Consider the following 26,907-nt stretch of genomic DNA (forward strand, 5'->3'; position numbering starts at 1 on the left):
ATTGTTCATCTTTTCATCATCTTGCAGGTATTGAATTATTTTTTCCTGCATCCTAGTTGTTTTAAAGAGATCTTTTCTTACTTTTTCACTAGCTACAATGGTGTCTTTAAGGTCAGAAAGTCTATTTTTACTTTTACTCAAATTGTTTTGCCAGCTTGTGATTGAGGTTTTAATTTCCTGTTGCCTTATTGTTGATTTCTGCCATTTTCTCTGTTATTGCCTGTGGAATAAATGCTCTGTATTTGGTGCATGGAGCATATACCATGGGACTTTGTGATCACGAGGCTCTTTGGTTAGACTGGTGAACAAGTAGGTGTTGGTCAGTGTGCCCAGAACTGGCTACAAGGTAATCTCTCTGCCACATGCAGACAAAGGAGACTCCTGGCAACTGAGGATCCAGTTTTGGGCAGTTGAGGAGAACCTTTCTGATAATAGTGACCCACGTGGAAGTGTGTACGCCCAGTGTTAATATAGGGCAGTGGAGCAGCACACCCCTTTAGGAGTCATCCTAAAGGGTTTCAGTTTGGGAAATTCTCTATGAAAGTTTTGTTTGTGGTCATATTTGTGAAATTTGCACACTGCCTCTTTCTTAAAGATTCATAGTTGTGCACTGTAGAACCATATTGTTGCCTAATGTTTTTGGTCTTATCTTTTTCATATGTAGTTAACCGCAGAAATCTATATATCAGCCAGTTAAGTACAAATCTCACAAATATTAAGTGTCTTGTGGAATGTGCTTTGGGAAATGTTCCATATAGGACTTTGAATTTTCTTTACTCGGAAGTTCTACCTTTTTCCTTTCCTATTTAAATTTCTGAGGGTGAGTAGATAAAAGGACTCTGCAGCAAATACTGAGAAATAGAAGACACAGAAGAAGCCCATTCACTGGCAAATCAGAGGAATTATGGCAAGATACTCAAATTAATGGCAGAGGGCTGGAACCCTGTGTTCTTATACATTGCGGAGGTGGGAAGGGGTTCTGTTGTGGGGTGAGAGGAGAGAGCAGGGAGGCCTAGGGGAGTAAATTATTGAGATACAGATACATATGTACCTATTCCCCAATAGGAATGTAATTGTTATGTAACTCAAAAATATACAGGGGCCAGGGAGATGACTCAGTAGAATAAGTGCTTCCCTGACAAGCGCAAGGGCCTGAGTTCAATCCCTGGTTCCGCAAAAAAACAAAACAAAACAAAACAAAACAAACACAACAACAACAACAACAAAAAACCCAATTAAAAAAAAATTCAAGCTCAGAATAGTATTTGAGAGAGAATTACAGATTCAGTATCCCTAATCAGGAATTTTGGGACCAAAACATTTCAGAATTTTTTCCTATTTGGAATATTTGCATATTCATGATAAGATATCTTGGGCTTGGGACCCAAGACTGAAAATAAAATGCATTTATGTTTGATATGCATCTTACAGCCTGAATGTAATCTTACACAACAGTTTTAGTTCACCTGTGTTTTGACTGCGGCTCCTCAGGGCACTCCACTTGTGTCATGTTGGCCCTAAGAAAGTGTTAGTTCTTGCAGCATTTGGGTTTCACGTTTTCAGATTAGGGATGCTTGACCTATGTTGTTTTGTGACTTCAGGGTCTCCTTTTATTTTCCTTTCTTGTTTAAGTGCTGTGAAAGTAAGTGCAAAGAGATGCTGGATGGAAAGCAACTTCATTTTGTTTGAATTTGATTCCAGAGTCAGTTTGCACAAGGGACTCTTGACTTTTCTTTGGTCTGCTTTGAGTAGAGCACAGGAAGATGGAGTCTCTGTAATTAAAATTATTTCTGGGTCAGATCCATCCCTACATTTTGGTCATTGTTTTAGTTTCATTGTTAAATCTATTGTCTTTGTTTCCACAATAGTTTCAGGACTTCATCCCCTGTTCTCTGCATTTTCTGATTCCTTCAGCATGGTCTGAACGCTACATTGTGCAGCATGCCGAACATGCCAAGGGGAGTGAGGCGTAACCCTGCTCTCATATTGCTTCCAGGGGCTTTTGGGTATAGAACCAGATTACATTTTTAAAATTCTGGTCCATCCTGCTGGAGTTATATTCTTCCACAAATCTCTGATCCTGTCATATACTTCCTAGAAACATTCAGAAGCTCCTTCTCACCTGTGGAATAAAAAGGAGCTTCCTCCTTCTCTCCACCAAAGTGCCACAGCTTTGGCCCCATCAACATAGGTCTAATCTCCAGCTTTTCCTGTCACTCATTCTTGGATGGCTGGATGTCTTTGGGACTCTGTCCACCTCCCTCCTGTCTACTACTCCCTGGTTCTTGCTTCTTGCAGTTTCTTCTGTCCTTTTTCTACTTTTCTTGAACTTCATCCACCTCCAAACTTTGAAGACCCAATTCAAATGCTGCACTCTCTCCACCATCTCTAGTGGCTCCTATAGTTTTTCCCACTGTTCTGTGCCTGTCACATGTGGAGCCACACACCTGTCTTTGCTGAGAGCAGAGCCATTTCCTATTCACCCTACTATCCCTGACTGGTTACCTAACACAGAGAACTGCACATAAATGTTTATTTCTGGAATCACATCTGATCTGTTTACTCACTTAGGTAGCTCTACATAGAATATATATGTAAATAATTTTAAGTTGACTAGAAAAGTTCAAATACAGGGCCAGGGAGATGGCTCAGTAGAATAAGCCCTTCCCTGGCAAGCATGAGGGCCTCAGTTCAATCCCTGGTTCCGCAAAAAAAAAAAAAAAAAAAAAAAAGTTCAAATACAAAGCTGAAATGTCATTTTGAAATCTGTCCTTTTTGTTGTTGTTTTTGTTTTTAGCATGGGGAATTGAACTCAGAACCTGGTGCTTGTCAGGCAAGCGTTTGTGCCACTGAGCTGTATCCCTGGCCCAACTCTGTCACTTTTCTTTTCTTTTCTTTTCTTTTCTTTTCTTTTCTTTTCTTTTCTTTTCTTTTCTTTTCTCTTCTCTTCTCTTCTCTTCTCTTCTCTTTTCTTCTTTCTTTCTTTCTTTCTTTCTTTCTTTCTTTCTTTCTTTCTTTTTTTAATGTATTTGGGACAGGGTCTTACTATGCAGCTTGGACTTGTAGTGATTCTCCTGTTTTCAGCCTCCCTAGTGCTGGGATTACAGGCATGCGTCACCACGCACAGTCTTCACTTTTGAATAATTTGTGCTTATTTATCTGACTTATTGGAACCAAATTTTAGCTTATGTATAGAGATTACATTTTTGGGGGGGTTAAGTACTATTCAGAGGTGTATGGACTATTTAAATTTTTAAAATGACTTCAAATCTACTTTCAAAAGAAAATTAGGGATATTTTAGGTACTATAAAGATACATATAGTTGTAAGGACTTCTATCATTTAATTGCATATAACCCTTTTAATATGAAATAAGTTCAATAAAATTTTATTAATTCAGACCCCACTATTTGGGAATTTTTGGTGATTCTTTTACCAAGGAGGCAGACATTTTTAGCTTTTATTCAGATAATTGTTAAAGAACAAGCCAGAGAGGCCCTTCAGAAGCTCCATCCCTGTGTGGATTATTACTATAATAGCTACAAAGAATCCCCATCTATTAATTCCAGAATATCTGGCAGTATAGTGATATATTTGGCAATATCTTGTCAACTATTAATTCAAGTTAAGTAGTTTTTAAAAAAGAACTGTATGGTTTTTACTTATTTGAATTATTTTATTCTTAATCTGAGTAAAATTTAACTAGTTATTGGGTTGTTTCTTATATTCAAGGAGTGGAAAGGTATGGTTGAAAAGCCTGGCACCTAGTTACCAGGCCTTGCCAGGCTGTGTACAGCTGACGCTTGGCCTTTTCTTGTGGCTATAATTGCTAGTAATTCTAAAGAAGCCTCATTTACATAAAGAAAGTGCCTACTTTCTCCAGTTTGATCTTCACAATACCTACAGTTAGGGTGGGCACTGCTAACCTGTGAGTGATTTGCCCACATTGCCGAACCAGCAGTATATTCGCAATGTCTCTGTCTCCATCTCTCTACCCTTCGAGCTGTAGTGACTTAGATTTGCAAAGCAGTATACATTTGTTGCCTCATTTGCTTTAAAAAATCATCCCCTTGAAACTGTCATATGGGGATCTGCCTGTTGCTTTTTTTCCCCCCTAGCAATAAACCATTCTTCTGCACCCTGTTCAACACTACCATGCTTTATATTCACCCAGGAAAGGCACTGTCAAGAGTGGTTCACGTGGTACTGCAGTGAGATCTTTTTTTCTGTCCATCCTGCCTTCATTTGGCTGTTCTCAGGGTGCCCTGGCTATGGAAGATAGTGACCAGAGGCTTCCCGTGCTCCTCCACCTTCTGATTGGAACCCTAGCTCAGCACTTCTCCCATTTCCTGCAACAACTTGTCCTGCAGAAAGAACCACTCATTCTAAAATATAAGTCATTACTTTCAGATATGCATTGACCTCATTTCTTTTTGGATATTTGTATTTTAATGTGATATTAGAAACTTTTAGCAAAAGAAATGATCCCCAAGGGGCCAGGGAGATGGCTCAGTAGGATAAGCGCTTGACTGGCAAACTCAAGGATCTGAGTTCAATCCCTGGTTCCGCAAAAAAAAAGAAAAAAAAGAAAAAAAAGAAATGATCCCCTAATGGCAGAAATCAGTTTTGACAATGGAAGGGTAATTGTTTGAGGGTAGGATATTCTTGCTGCACCCTTGAAGCTGTAAATGGAGGTGTTCTCCCACTTCACCCACATGGAAAGTTACTCCTACCTGTGGCCTCCTGAGATGCCCCTTTCTTAGATTTTCTTTTCTTTTTCTTTTTCTTTTCCTTTTTTTTTTTTTTTTGTTCAGGGTCTCACTACATAGCCCACATTAGTAGCAATTCTCCCGATTTCTGCCTCCCAAGTGCTGGGATTACAGGTGTGCACCACTGCGCCTGGACTCCATCGCTGGCTCAGCGCACCTGAAGGTGGGGCTGGCGCGGCAGTCGGAGCCAGGTATTGAACCCTGGCCCCTGCACTTACCTAAGCAAGCGCTTAGTCCGCTGAGCTATACCGCCGGCCCTATGCCCCTTTCTTAGAAAAGAAAGGACTGGCAAGTGAGTTGCCAGCTTGTGTGTTAGACTTACTGATTCTTGAGAGCACGTATTGCTGATTCTGTCCAATCATTTGGTATTAAGTAGAACTTGCTGGTCCTAGGTCAGATGAACTGTTTGCAGCAGATCCATGCCTCACAGTCATGGAGAAGTGAAAGCTTGCACCGTGGGCTTTTTATTTGTTTTTCAAAAGTATCTGTCAGCAAATATTGATTGAATAGCACTTCAGCTGTCTCCTCAAAGATGTTTTGACTTTTTTGATTTCGTTTTCTTTGTCTACTGGCATGTCACTGAGCAGTGTGCTTTGTGAGTGTCAGAATCTGTGATAGCTCTTCGTCCTTTTTTTGTGGAGGGAAGTCTTTGTGGATGGTGTGTAATCTTATATGCTTAGAAAAGGGCCGGATTCAGAGTCAGACAACCTGGTCTCCATCTAGGCTTTGGTATATGATTATTGCATGAGTTGGAGCCAGTTACCCCTGAACTCTCTTTCCCCACTGTACAGTGGTTGTTGATGGTTGTGGTTAAGATTAAACGATGTTGGGTGATGCTAAAATTTATTGTGCTCAACACTTACTAAGTACTGAGTAATGGCTATCTATGAGTATTTGCCTTTCAGTTCAGTGGCTCAGTTTTCCCCCAGCTGTATTTTTCTGTTCAATTCTAGAACATAAGGAATTATGTACAGAAGCTCCTGGAGGACTCTTAAAGACTTTTAATTTGTAGTGTCTTAAAGTATTTGGAACTGGATTATTCCAGACAGGAATTTCTTTGCAGAAGAACTACAGAGAAAGCAACTTGCCTGTCTTCTAGACCATCTCTTTATTCTATTTTTAAAAAATATTTATTTTAATTTTTAGAGGTTCAGGGAATTGGATCCAGGACCTTGAGCTTTTAGGGAAGCACTCTGCTACTGAGCTACACTTCTAGCCCCTTTATTCTCCTCTTAAATTTAGTTGCTCCAACAAATAGATTGACAGAGTGCTGCCCAGGTCACACTTTCATTTCATGTGTCCATATGGGGAACTGCTTAGACTGCTTTGTAATTTGTCTTAAATTTAATTCTCTCAAAATGAATCACTGAATGTGGGCATTCTAGGAACTGCTGGAAGAGATAAATATTATCCGAAAATACCTCGAGAATTTTTCTTCCTTCTTGAACTCCCAGGAAAGGTACAATTAAAATTAGAACTTAACTGCTTTGTGTCCATTAAAGTCTTCCTGACTTTTCTGGGCTCTGGTCAAGTAAAATAGTAGGTATGTTTGTAGCTGCAACTTAAATACCTCAAGAAATTTGCTGACCAATGAAGAATCCTTATCCTTCAAAGTTACCAGAGAAGGCAAGTGCTGATACAGTTTGAGCCAGGCATCCCAGAAATGCTTGATCTCATGCTTCTGTGCGCTATAATAAATAAATACAAATTTGATTTCATCTTAGAGTAATTAACCTAAACTTTCCATTCTGGAATGTAAAGTAGGAAAGTGTTCTACAGCTCTTTGAACATTAGATTGGAAAGAAAACATTCTAAACATCCTGCTTAATTAAATCCTAAAGAGATAGTACAAACTTTTCATGATTAATTGAAACATGTATATTTTGACTGATGAATATTTATATGACATCATATGAAAATTTTATCATGTCCTATAAACTGTTTTGCTCTGGCAATGTGATTTAATGTTGTAAACATTCTGTATTTGCTGTTGTGTTGTTCATTATGAAGAATACCAGGCTAGTGGCTATGTTAATGGATTATAAAAATTGTGTGAATCTTTGTTGAGACAATATCAAGTCTCTGATGGCAGGGACCTTTAGCTTAGATAAGAGATAGGAAGTTAGGTTATCTCTAGTTTGAAGGAATTTTTAAAAATAAAAATATGTAAAGCAGATTAAGTTAGATTGATAGGGCTTTCTATTTTGCCAATGTAAAGGATGAATATCATTACCAGGTTTCAGGTAAAAAAAAAAAAAGAAAAAGAAAAAGATATAGTTGGGATAAATCAATCCATTAGGCTGTAATTATTTACCAAAAAAAAAAAAAAGTTCACATTTTTAGAGGTATAGTCATACTAAGATGGGACACAATGTCATATCTGGTGGCAGAATTTGAACTGTATTTAGTTGGCAAAACTAATCCAAATACTCACAGTTCTTTTCTAGTTTCTTAAGAATACCTGTGACTTACAAGACTAGAATATCTAAACTACATGAAAATGTTTTCTTAGATTTTTAAAATAACCCTTTTTGGGATCATTAGCTGTTAATAAATTAGATGACAAAAAAGGAGAAATCTCACGGACATTTTCCAAAATAATTGCCTTTATGAAACAATTATATCAAAAATGGGTGAAAATACTAGTTTATTTAACAAAACAGATAGCAACCATTCCAAGAGTGTTCCAACTGCCAGTTACAAAAGCACACAATTCTTTCATCTCATGCTCCCATTCTGTTGCTTTGTAGAAAGAATGACTTATGAAGCTAATATGTTTTAAAGTTCTACTTTTTGTTTATTTGTTAGGTTTGTGGTAAGAGTGCATCCTTTTTGCTCTTTAGGGAATGACAAGTGGGCCTGTGTGGATGATGCTGCAGAGCCTGAGAAAGGTCCTGGAGCTGCCTGCGGGCCCCAAGCACCCTCCTCCAGGCCAGGCCCAGGGCTGGCTTAACGCCACCTCCTGATAGTATTGCCTTCTACCTTTTCTCACTTTTAGTTCATGAGAGTCAAAGACTTTAACATCAAATCTCATGTTTTATTTCTCAAACTAGACAATTGAAGGAAAAGCTATGAGGGGAACCCAGTGGATAGTGCCGTGTGGCTCCTTGGGGAGTCGGTCTCCTTAAACTGTAAGACCAAAGGATTTCTTCCATAAAAAAACATTTTTGCTTACAGACTTCACCAGAATTAAGCTTATTGCCAGCATATTGCCTTGGTGGGAGTGCTCTGCTGAATCATCTTTCTTTTTTCCCAGAAATTTAAGACATTAAAGCATTTAATTGATTGGGAAAAATAGAAACTATTAGTGGTAGTTAATTGATGATTGAGAATTGCTCTTAAAATGTTATTTCTAAGAAAATTCTGCCTTACTTTAAATTGTAAAGTTTTTTAAATTTTTCCTACCATGTAATACCATAACAGCATGTAATACCATGCGGTAGTAAAAATAACAGAAACTATAAATAAAAGCTTTTCTTAATAGAATAAATTACTACATGCAGTAATTGTTTTCATTGAAAACAATTACTTAAATGAAGCAATTGATTTCATTTAAAGGAAGTTATGTTATCAAAAATGTTTGACTAACAAAATAATTTTTACAGTCTCATTTGATAATTAACAATAGATCACAGTTTATAATTTGTGAAATAGAAAAGGTCATTAAAATGACAGTATTTATTCCACTAAGGTACATAAAGTATTGCACATAGTTCTGAGTGATGAGACTCAAGGGAAAAGAAGCCATATCACTGCATTACAAATTAGTTTGCTTCTAATTTTGCAGGCTGATGACCACACTGCCTCAAACCAAATCTTTTCCCTGGAAGTGGAATGGTTGCATGACAGACTCTATGAACCATGAATATGTCAACAACTCATGGACCAGACCTTGCTTAGCAATTAGTCTTTGGGGGATTTTATTCAGAAATCAGACAACACTATACCAGAGCTTGTTGGGAATTTTGTGATTACCATTCATGTCTGGAGCATGAGTCTGGGTTAGTACAAAAAAACCAAAATAAATACAAACGGAAATCCAGTTTCACAGAAGAGGAAGAGTTATGGATAATAATGCAACCAGTCACACATACACATACACACACGGAGTGCTTGAAGAATGGAGAATACTCAAGAGATAGCCAAAGTCCCTAGAAGACAGCAAGGAAATATTTCTCAGGTTTTTATAGTTCCTTTCAGCTGGTTGCAGTGGCACACCCTTGTGATCCTAGAATTTGGGAGAATGAGGCAGAAGTATAGCAAGTGTGAGTACTACCTGGGTACCTTAGTGAGACCCTGTCTCTGAAATAAAATATAAAATGGAAGAAAATTGAGCTAAGGTATAGCATAGTGGTAGAGTGCCACTAGGTTCTGTCCCTAGTACCACAAAGAAAAAAAAAAAATCTCTGTTTACTCTCCCCAAAGAGGTCAGTGTTTTCCATTTGAACATCGCCAACCCAATCCCATCTTATCCCTGACCTCTTGATGTGGATTGAACTCTAGGGTTTTCACAATGCGCTGAGCTACATCCCCTTCCTTTTTTTTTGAGGCAAAGTTTTGTTAAGTTGCCCAGGCTGGGCTCAACCTCCTGCCTCAGGCTCCCAGAGTGTTAGAATTATGGGCATGTACCACCATGCCCTGTAACCATCCCTGTTTTTGTCATAATTTATTCTCACCTTTGGTATGATTTAGTCTGCATTTTATTAACTGTCTTTAAAAGCTTGTCTTTGTTTTAATCAATAATGGTTGTGATATCATTGGCTCATTGTGCTAGTTAAATTTGCTTTCTTCTCACACAAAAGAAAGAAAATGCAGCAATTTGAATTATAGAAATATTCACAAACTACCAGAAATCACTCAAAACATCCCATCAGTCTAGCTGCGAATGATCTGACACTGCCATTAACATGACTCCATCTAGGGGCCATGATCCACACCACGTGCAGGAGAACATCAACAGGCCTGCAGCTCCCTGTGAACAGCCACTCTGGAAAGCTGCCATGTAGGAAATTGCTCAGTGAGCCGGCCTGTGTCTTCCATTGCCAGAATCTGGCCACTCACCACTTTCCTGTCTTTGACTAAACACCTGGTTTGGGAATCATCATGTTGCAGGAGTAAACAAAGCCCGTATCATTTGACAGTTATAGGGAGCTCAGTGTGGTAGAAGCTGGCTTGACTGCTGAGGTTCAAGTGAGGGCATCGCTTTTGTAGGTTAGCACTCTACAGATTGTCCCACCCAACATGGATCTGGTAGGACTTGAGACCTTTGTAAAAAACAGGTCATTAATTTTACAAGCTTGATCCCTTTATTGCGGGGGCTGGTTGAGGAAGGCAGATGGAGACTAGGTGAGAAGGACCTATTGTGGCTCTGTAATCCTGCTCTGGTTGTAAAGCAAAATGTCTTTAAGAAACGTTAGTCCCCCTCCTCGCTACTGCTAGAGCCGGCAACCCTAGTTGGTCAGAAGATGGGTGAGGTCTGAAAACGAATCACAGCTAGGAGCTCTAGCAGGGGCAGGGCATGTCTAAGTTTGAAGGGATGTTTGCTTCTGATATGAACGTTTTTCTTATACTTTTGTTATAGAAGATGATGTGTCAAATGTACAAATAATGTGTGCCTGGTGCCAGAAAGTGGGAATCAAGCGCTATTCCCTGAGTATGGGAAGCGAGGTGAAAAGCTTCTGCAGCGAGAAGTGCTTTGCAGCCTGCCGGAGAGCCTACTTCAAGAGGAACAAGGTAAGCGCGAGGGCGGCCTCGCACCCCTGCCCCACGCGCGCATGCGCCTGCAGCCACTAGCCTCACCCTGCGCCCTGGCCCTGCTCTACCCCTGTTCTTTGTCTGTCTGTTCTTCTCTGTCATGTTTAACCTTTTGGACTAAGGGACCCCCTTTTAATGTGTAACTTGTTCTTCCGTTTCTCTTGGCTGTTTGTATTCTTGGAAGGTGTGTGAATATGATGACACCATGACCACAGCTGGTGTCCTAATGGGAAGTTGGTTTCCTGTAGTAGAGGATGCAGTCTAGGACCCACAAAAGAGGGGTTTCGGGGGCCTTCTGAGAGCTGAGCAGCTAGCTTCAGAGGAATGGCTAGAAAGCTTAAGTCCACTCAATTCCTGGTCCCAGTGGGGAATATTGCTGTTGCTTTTTACCAAAACTTGAACCACAAACTCTAGTCAAGAAAAACATCAAGTCTCTCTTGACACTATGTTAAAATGGATTGATCTTGACAAGAGGAGAAAGTACCATTATATAAAGCAGAATTGCTCACATGGCCAAGCACTTGTGAGACGCATGGTGGGTAAACACAGGAACAGCCATGGTTATAGTTTCTGTTTTTTTTTTTTTTTTTTTTTTTAAAGACAGATGTCCTGTTCTCTTAGAACCACTGATGGGAAGTGAAATGCATGGTAACACACACACACACACACACACACTTTCTTAATCCTTAACTGCTATATGTAGCATTTTGCCACCAAGTACTCAAATTGCTAGTCCTTGATTACTTTTTATTGACCTCTCAAGCTTCTTTAATTCATTAAATGGTCCACATTTTACTAAGCATTTCCATAATACAAGATCAAAATCTGCCCTTTCTTGAAGCAAACAGTATGCCCTTTTTTTAAACCTATGATTTGCAATGCTGAAATGCTAATCATGGCCTCACCGAATTGCAAGAAGCACTGTTGCATCAAATAATCTCCTGCACATTTGGGTCACATTCATTCTGCCAAAAACACAATGCCTAAAGAATTAGGCTGCAGATTTCAGCAGGGTAGAATTTTAGTAGCAGTCTCTAAGAATTAGGCTCATAATCTTCACTGAAAAGGGGAGGCAAGTGAAGAAATTGTTTGGAATTCTTTTGGGATGATCGACAGACAAGTTCACTTTCCCTTGGGAGAGGCCCATGATGCTCTAGAAGAGGGTGGGAAGAAGGACACATGGGACATACATTTTGTTTTAATAAAGGGGGATTAAAATAATCCTCAAAACTCTGGGGCCCTCATTTTAAATACTGAGCACTGGGGTTGCAATCTCAGGAGTGGGTCCAGAGCTTTCTTCTTCAAAGCCCAACTTACCACAACAAAATACTTCACATTCCAACTCAGAAGATGGCTACGGAACAGGCTTTTTGTGTTTCTCGAATTCTGAGGGGTTGAAGATCTTAATCTCGATAGGCTATTGGTAGTAAATAAAATCAAGCCAGGTGTATTTGCAGCCTGGTGATACAGTCACACTTTGCAAAGTGACTGTACCTTATGGTGAACCTTTAAAGAAATACACTGAGTACCATTTGGAAAAGGAGTCCAGCATTTAAAAGTCACTATGAAGTTTAAAATCAAACTAAATTTAAAGCTTCCACAGTATATATGGTTGAAAAATGAGTATTTGCAAGCCAGGATAAGAATTAGTATTTGGAATACTTACAGCAGGTAAAATCAACAGTGGGAGGAGGACCATTTATATTTCACTTCCTTCCAGGAGTAACTGGGGCAGATCTCTGAACCTCTTGAAAAACCCAAGAGTTGCAGGGATTTGCTATTTAGTCCATGACTTTGTGGCTAGTGCTGGGAACCCATTAGTGTGTATAAAATACCTGTCTTCTCTGCAGTCTTCCTTCTTACTTACGTATTTCAAAGCTCTGCCATGCTATTTTCTCTTTTTTCAAATAGAGAAATAAACCTGTCATAGCACATGCTGAATTTGTTTAAATTTAAAATTTTAAGAGTATTATTTCTGCAACAACAATTTATTATGATAAACATGTACAGCGGCTGCTTTTTTGTTAACTGATAGAATTTTGTGGTAATTTTATTTGGGCTTGGGCTTCCTAATGCATTGAATTAGATACCAGCCTTCCTCTAAGAACCCGTGTAGTAAATCCCAGGATGTGCCCTTGCAGGGAATAGCAAAAGGCTACTACTTTTCTTCTTGTGTCATTTAACAAAGTCCTTTGGCCTCATTGTTAAAGTTGTGAATGTAATCTTAGAAAAATTCTTCCCAATCATACATAAAAAGTTTTTTGGTTTTTTTTTTTTTTTTTACTCCTGGCTAAATTCTATTCTTTAAATACTGAGAAATAGGTGGAAAATGGTGTATAATGTATGTAGAGTAGAATTTGTCTTAGGTATATTGTAGTTTAAAAAAAACATGCAACATTAACTATGCTGTAAATTATGCTTTATAATGACAGCCCATTTCTTGCTGGATAGCATGCTGGGATCTAAAAATGGTCTCTAAGTTGAAACCAAATTGCGTGCATAACTTTACAAAGAAAAATCCTAGTAGAAAAGGTAGCTAATTAGGAGCAGTATTCAGCTGACCTCTGTTTTGTGTCTGAGCAACACCTGTATTTATGAATGTAGATTGGACAGCTGTGCCTGTGGTCCCTATGCCTTCCTCCTCACAGAATCTTGGGTACAGAAGCAGGCATCACTTTGCTGCTAAAAACAAAGACAAAAATAGCCCAACTCTGGAAACGAAGGCACACTGAAAGTGGACCCTAAATTTCTGCTTCCCAGCCCTTCCTTTTTTCTTTGGATCTCTGGCTGTGTTGAACGGAGTAGGCTAACAGTCATCTCACAAATGCTGGAGCTGTGAAATCAGGTGGAATATAGAGAAGCCAAGTTAACCCTTTGTGACTTTTAGGTTACAGTTTTTAACTGAATTTGACGTTTTATTTCAAAATGAAGTGTTGTTTGGATTGCTACAAAGTACGTACACGTTTTACAAACTACTTTTACTAAACACTGCTGGGAAAGTCTGGTGAATCACAGCTGTATTCACTTAAGGAATCTTAACTACAAGTTTACACATTTCAGGATGTTGGCTCTGAGAAATGTATAGTGTTAATTCATAATGTATTTTGTAGAATCCTTATTTCCAGAGGCTCAAAAGTTTTTGAGCCAGTAGGGGAGGAAAAAAAAACCTCGGAAAACTTAGGTAGTCTATGAGTACTGAGCAAACAATGGGATGTCTGTCTCATTATTTGAGATGTGAGAGTCTTTTCAGGGGTCTAACAGCTTGGTCCTTTCCCAGCCCCTTTTGAGGCCACAGTAAAGCAGGACTTCGGAATATTTTTAGCCCACTGGTCTACTGAGGAATTAGAAAGTTGCAAAGTCTCCTTAATGGTTTTGCAAGAGATGCAGAAAAATTGAGTCCAACTTTTTTTTTTTTTTGCGGAACCGGGGATTGAACTCAGGCTTTGTGCTTGCCAGGGAAGTGCTTATTCCACTGAGCCATCTCCCCAGCCCTAAGTCCAACTTTTAAATACCAGTTTGACTTTGCACAGTAACAGAACCTTAAAAATATCCTTGGTAACCATTATTCTTCTGAAAAGGAGAGTAACACACAAGACCATAGATAGTAATCATTTTCACATAGCTTGCATTTGATCTTCATTTTCCATGGGAAATACCTGTTGTCTAAACTAATATTGAAAAAAATCAACAGGAAGTCAAATTTCAAGGAAAATGCACAATGAAATCAAAGGAAAAGATGATTTTCTTTTCTTTAGTCAAATCTCAAGTTTATAGTGTTCTTTACAGATAAATAGCATTGATGATTTAGTAATAGATCTAAATTGCTAAAACACCCAGTTTTTCTTTCTTGTTTTAGTTTTCTCATAGTTTGAAACAGTAAGCTGGGTGTGGTGTTGCACATCTGTAGTACCAGCACCCGGGAGGCTGAGGCAGAGGGATTGCTGGGACTTTGAGGTCAGCCTGGCCTACGAAGTGAAATCAAGGCTTTATACAGCAAGATCCTGTCTCAATAACATACACACACACAAACAAAAACAACACACACACACACCCCAAACAAAAACTCCAAAGAGGAATAGATAAAAAATACTTTAGTCTCATACTTTTGTTGATCCCCAATAGACAGGACATAGGGGAAAGAATTTATATAAAGTTTATATATACACTAAAACCAAAGACATTATAGACAGAAACCAAGTTTCTATATAATGTCATTAAGATTTCCTAACAATTACTGTACTAGTAACAAATACTCAGTGGGAGGAATATTGAATAATAAGCATTTCTTTTACTTTTCATCCTATACCCCTGGATACATAGGGATCTCATTAAAAGTGAGTGCTTTTGGGGAAACCCATTGCTAATTATCATGTATCATATTATTTATAGTTACATTTGGCTGGGACATAAACTATATTATATTACACTATCTTTATATTATATTTGCACATATCCTAGGAAAAAATTCTTGATTTCAGACTTAATTATAGAATCAAATGGTGCAGAAGAAATGTGCAACAGTTGCCCTCTTAATCTGGTGATTAACTTGTCTATTTTTTTCCTTTTAAACACCTACAAGACTTAATTTGCAAAATGGCTATCATTCATGAAGGTTTGGGAGAAGGACATTAATTGCAATTAATGTCCCCTGACTGCCTGAAGCTAAGGCCACAGACTTGCTTTTGCCATTGCATACATATATTTGGTCCACAAGTAAATGAGCCCAGGGAAGCCTAGGATTTTTTCCTGTGTGTTCACCTTTTTTCAGGTGCCAGGGAGCCTCTGGGTCTTTCTGCATCTTGGCCTGCAGGATGATGGCCTTGGTCCTGCACTGTCTATAGAACCAGTGCTGTAAGCCTGCCCACACTCTGCATATTTGTGTAGAGTGGTTCCCTTCTCACTGGCTTTAGCCTGTGGGCTAGTTAGTGGTTGACTCTCCTTTTAGACACAGCAAACAGTTGTCCTCAGAAAGCTCTGGGAAAAGAACAATAAACCCAACTATTTTCTTGTTCTTTTATATTTTGAAGTATACAGTGGAATGTTGGTGAGGTGTGCGAATGAGAATTTGTGAAAAACAATAGCAGAGGAGAGGTAAACATTAGTCTGTAAGAGGTACAGCAGACAAGTTCTGGCAAGTGAAGCAAAGTATAGGTCAGTTTAAAGTTAAAGCATGACTCTTGAGGAAAGCCAGAAAGGGCTCCAGAGCAGCAGTTCTGCAGGTGAGTGGGACACAGCACCTATGAAGCCATCTGACACTGAGGGGATAGCATGTGTGTGGTCTTCATGTTTACCAAACTTGAAAACCACTTGAGAAAGCCTAAAGGACACATGGAACACAACCAGAATGGGGCAAATGGATTTGTACTAACAGAAAGACTTACCAACCACGGCTGGTTTTTAATGGACTATATAAATTTTAGAAGGTTGTAGGAAAGCAGAGAAATAATTGTAACCCATTATCCAGAATGGATGTCAATTTCTGAATTATATTAGGATGTCAATTTCTGAATGATTAAATGTAAGTGGATAAGTAAAACTAAAATGCTTCAAGTTCTAGTCTGTGTCCAACATTTCTTCTCAGAACAGAAGAGGGAGGATTTTTTATAGAGCTGAGTCTGGTCACTTGGGAATCAATACATGGAGCTATTGATATATGTGGTGGAATGTTAATTTTTAGACACAATAAATTCTAGCAATTCTTCTGATGATAGCTAATGCTATTCACTTAAATCAAGTTTTACTCATCTGAACTGCTGGTAATTGTCCAGTCCATCTCAGAGGCATGCTCCTTTTTAACATTAACCACAGTGTCAGATTGCATCAGCCACGTTGTATTCTGGTGACTGTCGCTGCAGAGTGATGAATGTGGGCATTTGGAGTTCATAGTTCAACTGTCTTTTGGGGCAGTAAACAAATGATCAGTAATAGGGTCAACTTATTTAGAATATACATTCTACTTATTGATCCAGCCACTGCATTGCCAAGTTTCTCACCAGGCCACTATAAGTATTCAGGTTTATCTAAAGAATGACTAAAATTTTATCTGAGGGGTTTTTCTGATGTGTGTCTTCTCTCACCATAAGCTTTATTTAGCACAGAGTTACTTCTTGTGTCTGACTTAAAGTGACATGAAACTTTAATATAAGACCAGAGGAAAGAGGTTCCAAGACTACTAGATGAGCTGTCCAGAGAAACCAAGAGAGGGTGATTATGCATTTTCCTAGAATTCTAGTTATGCTCTGTTAATTCAGATGCTTTGTTTAACATGTTAAATATCTAAATAAGTGTATGCATAAGAGGGCAGCTGGCTTGCCTTGAGATATTTTAATGCAGGAAGTTGAATCCAGAATTTCTCTCATATACCTTTACAATGTCTAGTCCCCAAACCTAGTATTTTCAAGCAGGCTGGCTGTACACAGCAGATCCAAGTAGTAGTTATGCCTGCATTTACTTTTAGTTCCCCTCCATTCCAGTGGTTAAGTACAAGTGTGAACTGGGCAAGCCACATGAAATTCTCTGTTTTTTGGGCTCTTTGTTCATATTATCACAGATTATGATGGAATAAAGAAAAATGCTACAGAGCCCTGCTTAATTTCTGCTCTAGCAGTTCAGACTGGGTGGATTCTTTGTGTTAGAATCTACTCTTAGGTGGCCATGCACATAGTGGATTCTAGTATCTCCTGACAGACTGTCTTTGGTGGTAACAAACATCATTCTGTTGCATCCTCTGTAAGAATAGGCTGTGGGCCAGAGTGGGGCACTACTACAAGCCTGTGAAGGCAGATCAGTGGTTTAATGAATCCATAAAAGACGCTTGGACTCTGCTGCAATTTACTGAGCACTCCAGTTAAATGAAACTCCTGTAGTCTTTAAAAGAGATAGAGATAATCAATGGCTGGGGCTGGAAATCAATGTCCAGTAATCACAACCTCCCAGAATTTGTGTTGTCTCACTGCTAACAGAGAGTTAGTCACATTCAGGCTTCAAGGCTTACTGAGTGGACATGGATACTTGCTCAGTGGCGGAGGGATGGATTTGATCTGGAGGTGACATTATCTGTTGTGAGGACTGTTTTAAAGCTAAAGAATATTATTTAAAATAACATTTCTTTAAAGAGATGAGATTAAGCTCAAGAATTACATTTATTTTAGCATGTATTATTTTTGCAAGTCATCCTTATGATGAAAAGCAAATAGGGGAATAAAATCCATTCATGATTAAGTCCTTAAAATGTCAAACTGTATAGTGTGGGAGAGCCCTGATTAATCTTTCCTTAGTAAAATATTCCTCATTAGTTTGCTATGGTTAAGGGTTAACCTCTCTTATTATAAATCCAGATATTAATGTATTTTCTGCTTAATTCATAATTGAATAAAGGAAATATAGTTAGTAGATACAAATTTTTTTTACTTCCAAATGTGCTTTGGAAACATTACACTGATTTATGAGAGAGCTTTGGAATCATGTGGGAGAAATCTTTCATAAATATGTCGAAATATATTTAAAAAGCACTTAACCACTTTTGATTGTGGAAAAATAACTGCCTGCTCTTTGAAATGGTGTTTTTCCCATAGAAATAGTAGAACTTAAGACATAAATGAAAGAATTTTGTATTTAATTTTTATCTCAAAAACTTAAAATTGATTAATGTTCATTTTTTTTTTTTTTTTTTTTTTGTGGAACTGGGGATTGAACTCGGGCCCTCACTTGCCAGAGAAGTGCTTATTCCACTGAGCCATCTTCCCAGCCCCTAATGTTTAATATTTTTGATCAGCTAATTAACATTAAGAGTTGTATCCTACCTTTATAATTATATTTTGGGGATTTAGTGTGTAATCAGAATTTTGAGGTAGTATGACTGCTAAGCACCCTCACAGGTTTTTGACAAACACTCCATAATAAAGTGGGCATTCTATGTGGATTAAATGACTGTTACCTTGTTTTTTAATCTGTTGATAGAATAGTTTATATTATTAAAAATGTGAGCAGATTTATAACTATACATCCAACTTTTTGTTGTAAGACTCTTAGAGGGCACTGATTCTGTGATCAACTGTAGGACTATATGTTTTATAAGTTGAAGCAGTTTACATTGTGTCAATTTACATGGCCTGATAGGAGGTAAATGGCTATAAATCCCTAAAAGAGGAAGTGGACCTTATAAGATAAGACAGGAATGGGTTTGGCATTTTTGACTAGTAGCAAGCAGGATGGAAGGGTCACAATGATTAGGGACTAGATCCCGGAGGCTGGAAGGGTGATCATCTGGCATAAGTGTGATGGGAGCCACTGGAAGCTATTACATAGAGTGGGCAATCTCATTTTTATTAATGACTGGACTTGTTTTTTTGTTTGTTTGTTTGGTTTTGTTTTTGAGACAGGGTCTCACTATGTAGTTCAGGCTGGCCTCAAACTCATGGCAATCCTGCCTGAGTCTCCTGAGTGCTGGTATTACAGGCATGTGCCACCACACCAGCTGTTGATTGGACTTCTATTAAGATTTTTTTTTTGGACCCGGGGATTTAATTGAGGGCCTTGCCAGGGAAGTGCTTATTCTACTGAGCCATCTCCCCAGCCCCTTCTATTAAGATCTTAAGATCCTAAATGCAGGACTGACCAGATAGCTCAACGGATTAAAGCATCTTGTTTGGGCAGACGCAGCAACTGGAGTTTGATCCCCCAATATGCCATGCCACCCCTGCCCCTGGGGCATGTTGAGACAGCAGTTGAGTCTGGGTGTGGTGGCCTATACCTGTAATCTCCATGCTTTGGAGGCTGAAAATGAGAGAATCACTATGAGTCTGATCTGTGTAGTGAGACCCTGTAAATTCTGTACTAAATGCAAATAAATAAATAAATAAAATAAATCCTAAATGCAGTGGGGATATGGAGAATAAGAAAGGCAAAGAATTGCTGTCAAAGTTGGGTGTGTCTGATAATAGAAAGTTAAAAATATCATTCACTGAATTATTCATTAGTAGTTTTGAAATATTTTCCAATAGTGCAAGTGTGTTGAACCAAGTTAGTGTTTCTTCTTTTTGAGCCATGGAGTGGTAATGTGAGGAAGGAAAGGAGCCAAAGAAGAACACTGTTAGCTAAATGTTCTAGTGCTGTATTTGCTTTCTGTAGTATATGTAGAATCTACCCTCAACTTTGGGAAGATTAGGATGCCAGAAAGCCAACTCCACACAGAAAATCTAGGTCTTGGGCCAGTGAAATTATTGCGTTCTAGCCTTTCTCAAACTCTACTGCTGTGGGTAACATGGTGAAGAGGAACTGGTAACTTTGAAGGGAGCATCTTTGGATAAAAGGTTTATTTTTAAGTTTATGCTATATTCTAAGAGTAGACATAGTTTGATGATTACTTACAGAGTATATCGGGGTTTTTTTTTTTAAATGAAAATAACAATACCAAACTTAAGTGGTTTAAACAATAAAAGACATCTTTTCTTTGATGTAGTTATAAAGTCTTGAGTTAGTGTATTCTTTAAGGTAGGTTGATCTAGCAGCACAATAGTCTTATGATGGTCCCAGTTCTTCCCATTTCTATATTCTCCTCTGTAGAGTTTCAGCCATATTCCAGGGCAGGTTGCCAAAGGTCACTCCAGGGGTGCAGGTTTTCTTGTTCATATCAAGCACTACAAATGCCTCAGCATTGCCAAGAGGGGTCTTGAGACTTACTTTCATTGTCTGTACTTACATATCATGCTTTTACATAAATGAGGGACTCTAATGAGAGCAGCTGAATGTTCTCATTGTCTTGAGCCAGTTAGGGCTTCCCTCTGACGTTGGAGTTGAACTCATTCTCTCCTGGACCCCTTGGGCTTCAGGGAACAGTAGTTACCAGAGTTGTAACTGATGATACGTGGAAGCAAGGGTCCACTGGAAAGAAAGTGGAGGTGAGCTCATGGGGTTATTTCATAAGCTCGAATTCTTTACACTATGAATGTGTTATGCCTGTTTATTCTTGCCATGTAGAGTAAGGAATCTGGAATTCCAGCGTGTGTTGAATGATAGGCATGCAGTTTGCATTTATCACAGTAGGCTGCTCAGATGAACTACCCCTTCTACCCAGGACCAGCTGTTTTGAGAAACATAATCTTTGGAACTCTGGCTCTAGTAGGGCTTAAAGCCTGACTCTTTCTACTCTTTTTGGACTCTAGAACATGGAATTGTGTGAAACTACAACAAAGGGATTGTGTTCAGCTGTTAGATATCTCCATTTTTGAAGAGGAACAATGGTGTTCAGTCTTTGTTGTTTCATTAGTATTAGTATTAGTGGCCTCAGAGAGGTCACCAAGAACCAAGTTGGACGTGGGGAGACAGATGCTTTGCACTAGGTATATGATGGGATGAACCTTCTGGGAACCCACCAAGAGTTCACCTATTCACACATTGGAACTACTTGTACTTTTTGTATAGCGGAGAAAAGAATTGTGACTTAGTCTGAGGTGGAATGTATCAAGTTTAGAAGGACAAAAATTTGAAGGTTGTGATTTTAAGATATTTATTAATCTATTTGTTCATTTATTCAACAAATGTTCATTCTTCTAACCCATAGGGATTTGTTGTTTGCTTTCTGGCCCCTGCCTGCCCAGACATTTCATTCAGTTTCACAGAAGTTACCCCCTACCCCCATTAGCATGGCAATTCACTTCAGAGAGTATACTGACAGTTGGTAACTCCTGAGGGTAAGAACATTTTATAAACAAATAATAAAAGATAATAAAAACTCTAAGAGTTTAAGTATTTTAAATTATCAAATATATATAAAAAAGTATTCATGTTAACAGAGAAAGACTGGTTTAATTTGAGACAAATTTGAGAGTGGAGAATCATATGTGATAATTACTGTCTGGTAAATAGGATTAAAAATAAATGTGAGAGTCACTTTTAGATGGCAATAGCCGCATAAAGGGCACATGCTCAGCCCCTCACCCCACCCTGGGTGTGTAAAGAGATGAAGTTTGGTTTATGTAGAGAGAATTACACAGCTATGTTAGCATTAATGCAAAGACTGATAAGGAAGTTTGGTAATGATTAATTCTAGGGCAGAGAAATGCTGATTGAGACTAATGTCCTCAGACCAGACAGTGGTGATTGAATGGAAACAGTATAGTATGTCTGCTGGTAGGGTGACAGGAAGTGACTCTTGTGGCACAGTGGTGTGGTAGGAAGGAACAGGGTCTTCTCCCCTTCTTTGTGTTCATTGTTTCATCTTGGCATCTAATTGTAGTGCCTGGGTTCAGGATGACAAGTCTATAGAGACATAGTGACAAATAGGCAAACAAATAATCCAGATGTTATGTTCCTGGGCCTACCTGGGGATGTGGTGGATATTCTAAGTGAGAGGTATGTGTGTCACTTTTCAGGATACTGAGTAGGGGGAGCTGGCCTTTATCAATGCTCCCCACATTTCACCTGCCTCTGCTTCCAATGACCATTGAGTGTACTGTGGAGCCCTCAGTGTAGCTGGAGCTGGCAGCTCCCTCCCCAGTTCCAGTAGCTCCTGAGAACTACACATAGTGACAGTCATTTCCAAAAGAGGCTGATTTTAAAACTGTGATGAAAATGGCTAACAGCAGGCTGAAGGTTAAAGTAAAAAACTTAAAACCATAAAATCTGCCTGGAGGCTATTTAAGCAAACTGTTTTAGAGGCACAGATGGTTCATATACCTCAGAGCCAAAAACAAAAAGTAAAAAGGGGACAGTAAAGCTGGCGTGATTAAGCAGACAAGTATGAAAGTTTTATTAGTGCTAAAAAACATCCTTTAGAAAAGTGAAAAATCTGTCTCAGGAAACTAAGAAGACATGTTAAAGACCTATGGGAAGCAGAGAGGGCAAACAGGTGACATTTCACAAGCCAGCATGAAGGTGAAGACTCATAATGCACCTGTGTACACTGGATACCAGAAGCTATGTTCCAAAGGCAGAGAGAACAGTGAAACAGAAAGATGCAGTGTGCAGAGAATTGGGTGTGGCTCCTTTGTCCTGTGTCAGTGTTTAATGTGGACCAGATTTTATGGAGATTTAGTGAAACTTAAATGGTGGTTTGAATCTCTAAGCAGTATCAGCTAGAACAAATTTAAGAAGGTTAAGTGCCACTGGACATAGTGGCTTATGCCTACAATCACAGCACTCAGGAGGCTGAGGCACAAGGATTACCATGAGTTCACGGCCAGCCTCGGCTACATAGTGAGTTCAAGGTGAGCCTGGACTATACAGGGAGGCCCTGTCTTTAAAAAAAAAAAGAAAAGCTAAGGCCATAAACAGGTCTCAAGCATATGAAGAAAAAAAAATATGATGTGCCTGATAAAATCATGGATGAGAGAACATCTAGCCTCCACGGTGTTCCTGTGCACATGTGTACAGAGAGCCCTGGAATTTGAGATTAGTCAGGGCACTATGGAGGTGGCCTGGTCACCATTTAAGAAGCCTTCTCTAAGGAAACAAACAGGACTTGCTTGTGTCTTGAATTAGCCTTCAATATAAACCTAGATGAAAATGGGCTAATATAGCCTCACAAAAAAGTAAGGTAAGTTGTTTGTATTTTCAGAAATCCAGAAAATTCACTGAGAGTTTGGCTAACTCATTCTGAAGAGACCCTTAAAAAATATTAAACCACTGAAGATAAGGAGTAAAGCCTTGTTTTGGGGTTAAGAGCCTGCGTAAGGAGTGGATAATATTCTTTGGTGGACACATAAATTCATAGCATACATCTTAAGGGTTTATATTAGGGACACTATCACTTAATATAGTGATTACTTATGTGGAAGTAGATGACAGGAGGGGACATTTCCTATTTTCTCTAAGTTACTTTCATTTGAAACCTACAGAATTGCTTCTTTGTGTTCCATCCCCCAGAAGACTTCACAAATATATTTATATAAAGAAATATTCTGCCCTACAGATATATAAATATAAGGAGGTAACCTGCATCAGATCCATTTCCATCTGCTCAGCTATCAACTAGCACAAGGAAACAAAAAAGTTTGAATTTTTACATTCTGATAGCAACTGATTCATCTTCCCCACAGAGGGAAATTTGACCCAGTCTGTTGCCTGCTTATAATTTAAAACAAACACAAACCTTTTAATGATTGGTTGCATTAAAGATATTTTTTTAAAGTGGACAAAATATGTCAGACAATATGCTGACAAGCAAGCTACATTTCTTTTTCACAAGAAACATGTAACCCTTTCTTCTTTAACCTGATTTTTCAAATAAAAGGCTAATGCTGAATTTTAGAAGTATTGACATGCAGGATTAAATATATTTTCATCAAATCCCATGCTATGCAAATATGGGAAACAAAAGGCTGTAAGGTATAGTGTTGTGGGTGAAAGAACCAATGGTAAAAATAAAAAAAAAAAATGGTGAAGATAAACATAACGAAAGTGTACCCTGCTACTTAACAGTCGGGATAACCTTTGTTGTTGATCACTGTGGAGAAAGACTGGGTCATTTTCTGTGGCAGATGGCTTAATACATAGTGCATATATTAATCTGTGAAAGCAGCCCTGCAAGTGCAAGCAGGTTGCTAATGACTATGGATGGCAGTTGGGAGCTGCTTCTGCTCTTTTGGCTAGGTATTCAGATGTCATGCTTTAGGGTTCAGGTTGATGAGTTTCTGGGTTAGGAAAACATTTCTCCCTTTGAATTTGTGTTTGTCAGTTTCTTGTCACTATAACAAATATAAGTTGAATTAGTCAACTTATAATGAGAAAAGGTTTATTTTGGCTTACAGCTGTGGAAGTTTTAGTCCACAATCAGTTTTTTTGTATGTATTTATTTATATTGTATTTTAGTAAGGGAATCAGTTGTTTTTGAATGTGTGGTGATGCAGCACTTCCTGGTGGGAGAGGTTATGGAGTAAAATTGCTTACCTTATGGCCGGGAAGCAAAAGAGAGATGCTAAGGGATTATGGTTCCAAAATGCCCTTTGGGGACAATTCCTCAATGACCTAAAGACCTCATGCTAGGCCCCATTTGGTGTAGGATCCAGTGTCTCTTGGTGATACTGTCCTGGGGATCAGCCTTCAACACACAGGCTCTCGGAGGACATTAAGTTCCAAACTGTAGCAGCCCTGTACTGTGTAGCTGATGGACATGCTTTAGGGAAGAGGTGTGTCCACTACTCAAGGTGAAAGGAAGAGAGAAGGTAGATACACACCCTAGCTTTTGCTTTGAGAGCCTCTTACTTCTGCTCTGTGTGGTGCCATGGAGAGAGTGCATTGTATACAAGGAATTTGTGAGGGGGCCAAGGTGATAGTTCAGCAGGATCCTGAGTTCAATCCCCAGTACCACACACACACACACACACACACACACACACACAAAGACAAGGAATTTGTGAATCAAGTGTGAAGGTGGCATGTGCCACACCTGGCAGAAAAAAAAGAGTCCCCAATCTTTTTTTTTTTTTTTTTTTTTTTTTTTTTAGGGAGGGGTCTACAAGGTCTCACTACTAGATTGGACTTGTAGTGATCCACCTGTTTATAGCCTCTCAAGAGCTGGGATTATAGGTGAGTGCCACCATACCTGGTTTCAACCGTCATTTCAGCGTGCCCCGGGGACGGGGCTGGCACTGCAGGCCCTGGGATCTAACCCCCAGCCCTTGTGCTGCTTGCAGGCACTTTAATCTGCTGAGCTATTTGGCTGGCCCAAGAGTCCCCAATCTTATGGTCTATTGGTGCCGGAAAGTATCTTATATCAATGATGGCATTTTCAGTTTTCTTTATTCTGAATTGTTTCATAAGCAGACAAGAGTATTGGCCTCCCATATTCTAGTACCTTTTAACTTGACTTAAAGAATGAATTATAAATAAAAGCCACACATTGAATTATGAAGAGCGACATTCCCAATTCCTGTGCCGGAGCTCATAGGAATCATCTGAATTTATTGAAGCTTAAATCAAGACAACCAGAATTAACTGGAAATTCAGAAAGAGTTGAGTGAAAAGCACAGATGCCTTATAATGTTACATTTGGGGTGTCACTTAGCATTATATGTGATGAGAGAAGAAAATGAAGAGCACTAAAGTAAATAGAGGTGGAGCTTAATACTTTCATCCCAACAAGCACACGTCTCCTATCCACACTTTTGCTCCCTTTTGTTTTCTTTTATACTTCTAATGTAGTGATCTAGTACTTAGAAGGTGTCAGTTAATTTAATTCTTAATGGGCATGTAATTCATTTCTGGATAAGGGGATATTTGACATTCCTTGTGTTTGCAAGGCAAGCATTTATTCCACCGAGGCATCTCCTCAGCCCCATATTTGACATTCCTAGAGGAGAACAGTTAGCTAAATGTTTGGCCAGGCTGGGTAAAAGAGGTGTAGATTTCACTTTCTTTCTCTCTGTGTATGAGAAGGGTGATGATGATATGTTGAATAAACCTCCATAAAAGTGATTATTATCACCTGTACCCAACAGGGGCATCGTGAGCCTGGCAAGTGATGACACAGACCTGTTGCTATGTAAACCAGTTGTCTATGGCATGGGCATAGAAATCAGCCTCACTTATCCCCAGGAACCCACTTGTGGGTGCCCTCCTGTCCACACTTGGAAGGCTGGAGGTGATGGAAGGAAGTTGGTTCTTTCCATTTAGTTCTTGGGCTCCTTCTGTTGCAGGCTGCAGGGACAGTTTGACCCATGCACTTGGCTTGGGCCAAAATACTGGAATAGATTGGGGAGAAAAAAGCTAGAGAGAGTGTATCTTTGTGCACAGACTGGTGTCGGTATGATGAAAAATGAAGCAGCCATTCGGTGAGGTCTACAGGGGCTTGAACTTGTCTCAAAGCTGGGTACTGTGGAACTGACATCTGTGATGGGTTTTCTATTTGGAGAAAGGTTGAGAGTTGACCTTCCCTGAGCTTGTGTGGAAGGTGACTTCATGGTGCACTTCCATTCACTTGCTCATTTATCAGTAAGCATTGTAGTGTATCCGTAGCATGCCAGGTATTATTCTGCAGGTAGGGCTACAAAGATAAAGAGCTTCCTAGGCTCTGGCAGTTGAATAGGGGATGCTGACAAGAACACAAATGATACATGAGGTATGCTCAATCATATGTGGGTTAGAAGAACCAGCAACCATAAGGTGACACTCAGCCCAAGACCCAGCCTCTGTGCACTAGTGAACACATTATACAGACTAATATGTAAAGTCAAGAATAGGGTGGCTAGAAAAAAAGGCAAGGACAGCCAGCTCAAAAAGCTTCCCATGAAAAGCAAAAGCATAACTCTTATTGTCATTCTTACATTGCCTTTTAACATTTTAAAAATTAAAAACTTGGGGCTGGAGAGATGGCTCAGTGGTCTAAAGCACCTACTTAGAACAAGCTTAGCAAAAGCATCAGGGACCGCGGTTCAATCCCCCAGCA

The 26,907-nt window shown here is 39.1% G+C and overlaps 1 protein-coding gene across 3 annotated transcripts in view; it reads left to right on the plus strand.

Moving 5' to 3' along the window:
• Sobp (sine oculis binding protein homolog) overlaps positions 1-26,907 on the plus strand; it is a 171,555-nt gene that overhangs the window by 30,898 nt on the left and 113,750 nt on the right. For all 3 annotated transcript variants that reach the window (XM_023722352.1, XM_023722353.1, XM_023722354.1), the window contains one exon: positions 10,351-10,502. In XM_023722352.1, coding sequence (XP_023578120.1) covers positions 10,351-10,502 — 152 coding nt within the window. The remainder of the gene's footprint in view (positions 1-10,350; positions 10,503-26,907) is intronic.

The sequence above is a fragment of the Octodon degus genome, unplaced genomic scaffold (assembly GCF_000260255.1).
Source record: "Octodon degus isolate 3935 unplaced genomic scaffold, OctDeg1.0 scaffold00090, whole genome shotgun sequence".
NCBI lineage: Eukaryota > Metazoa > Chordata > Mammalia > Rodentia > Octodontidae > Octodon > Octodon degus.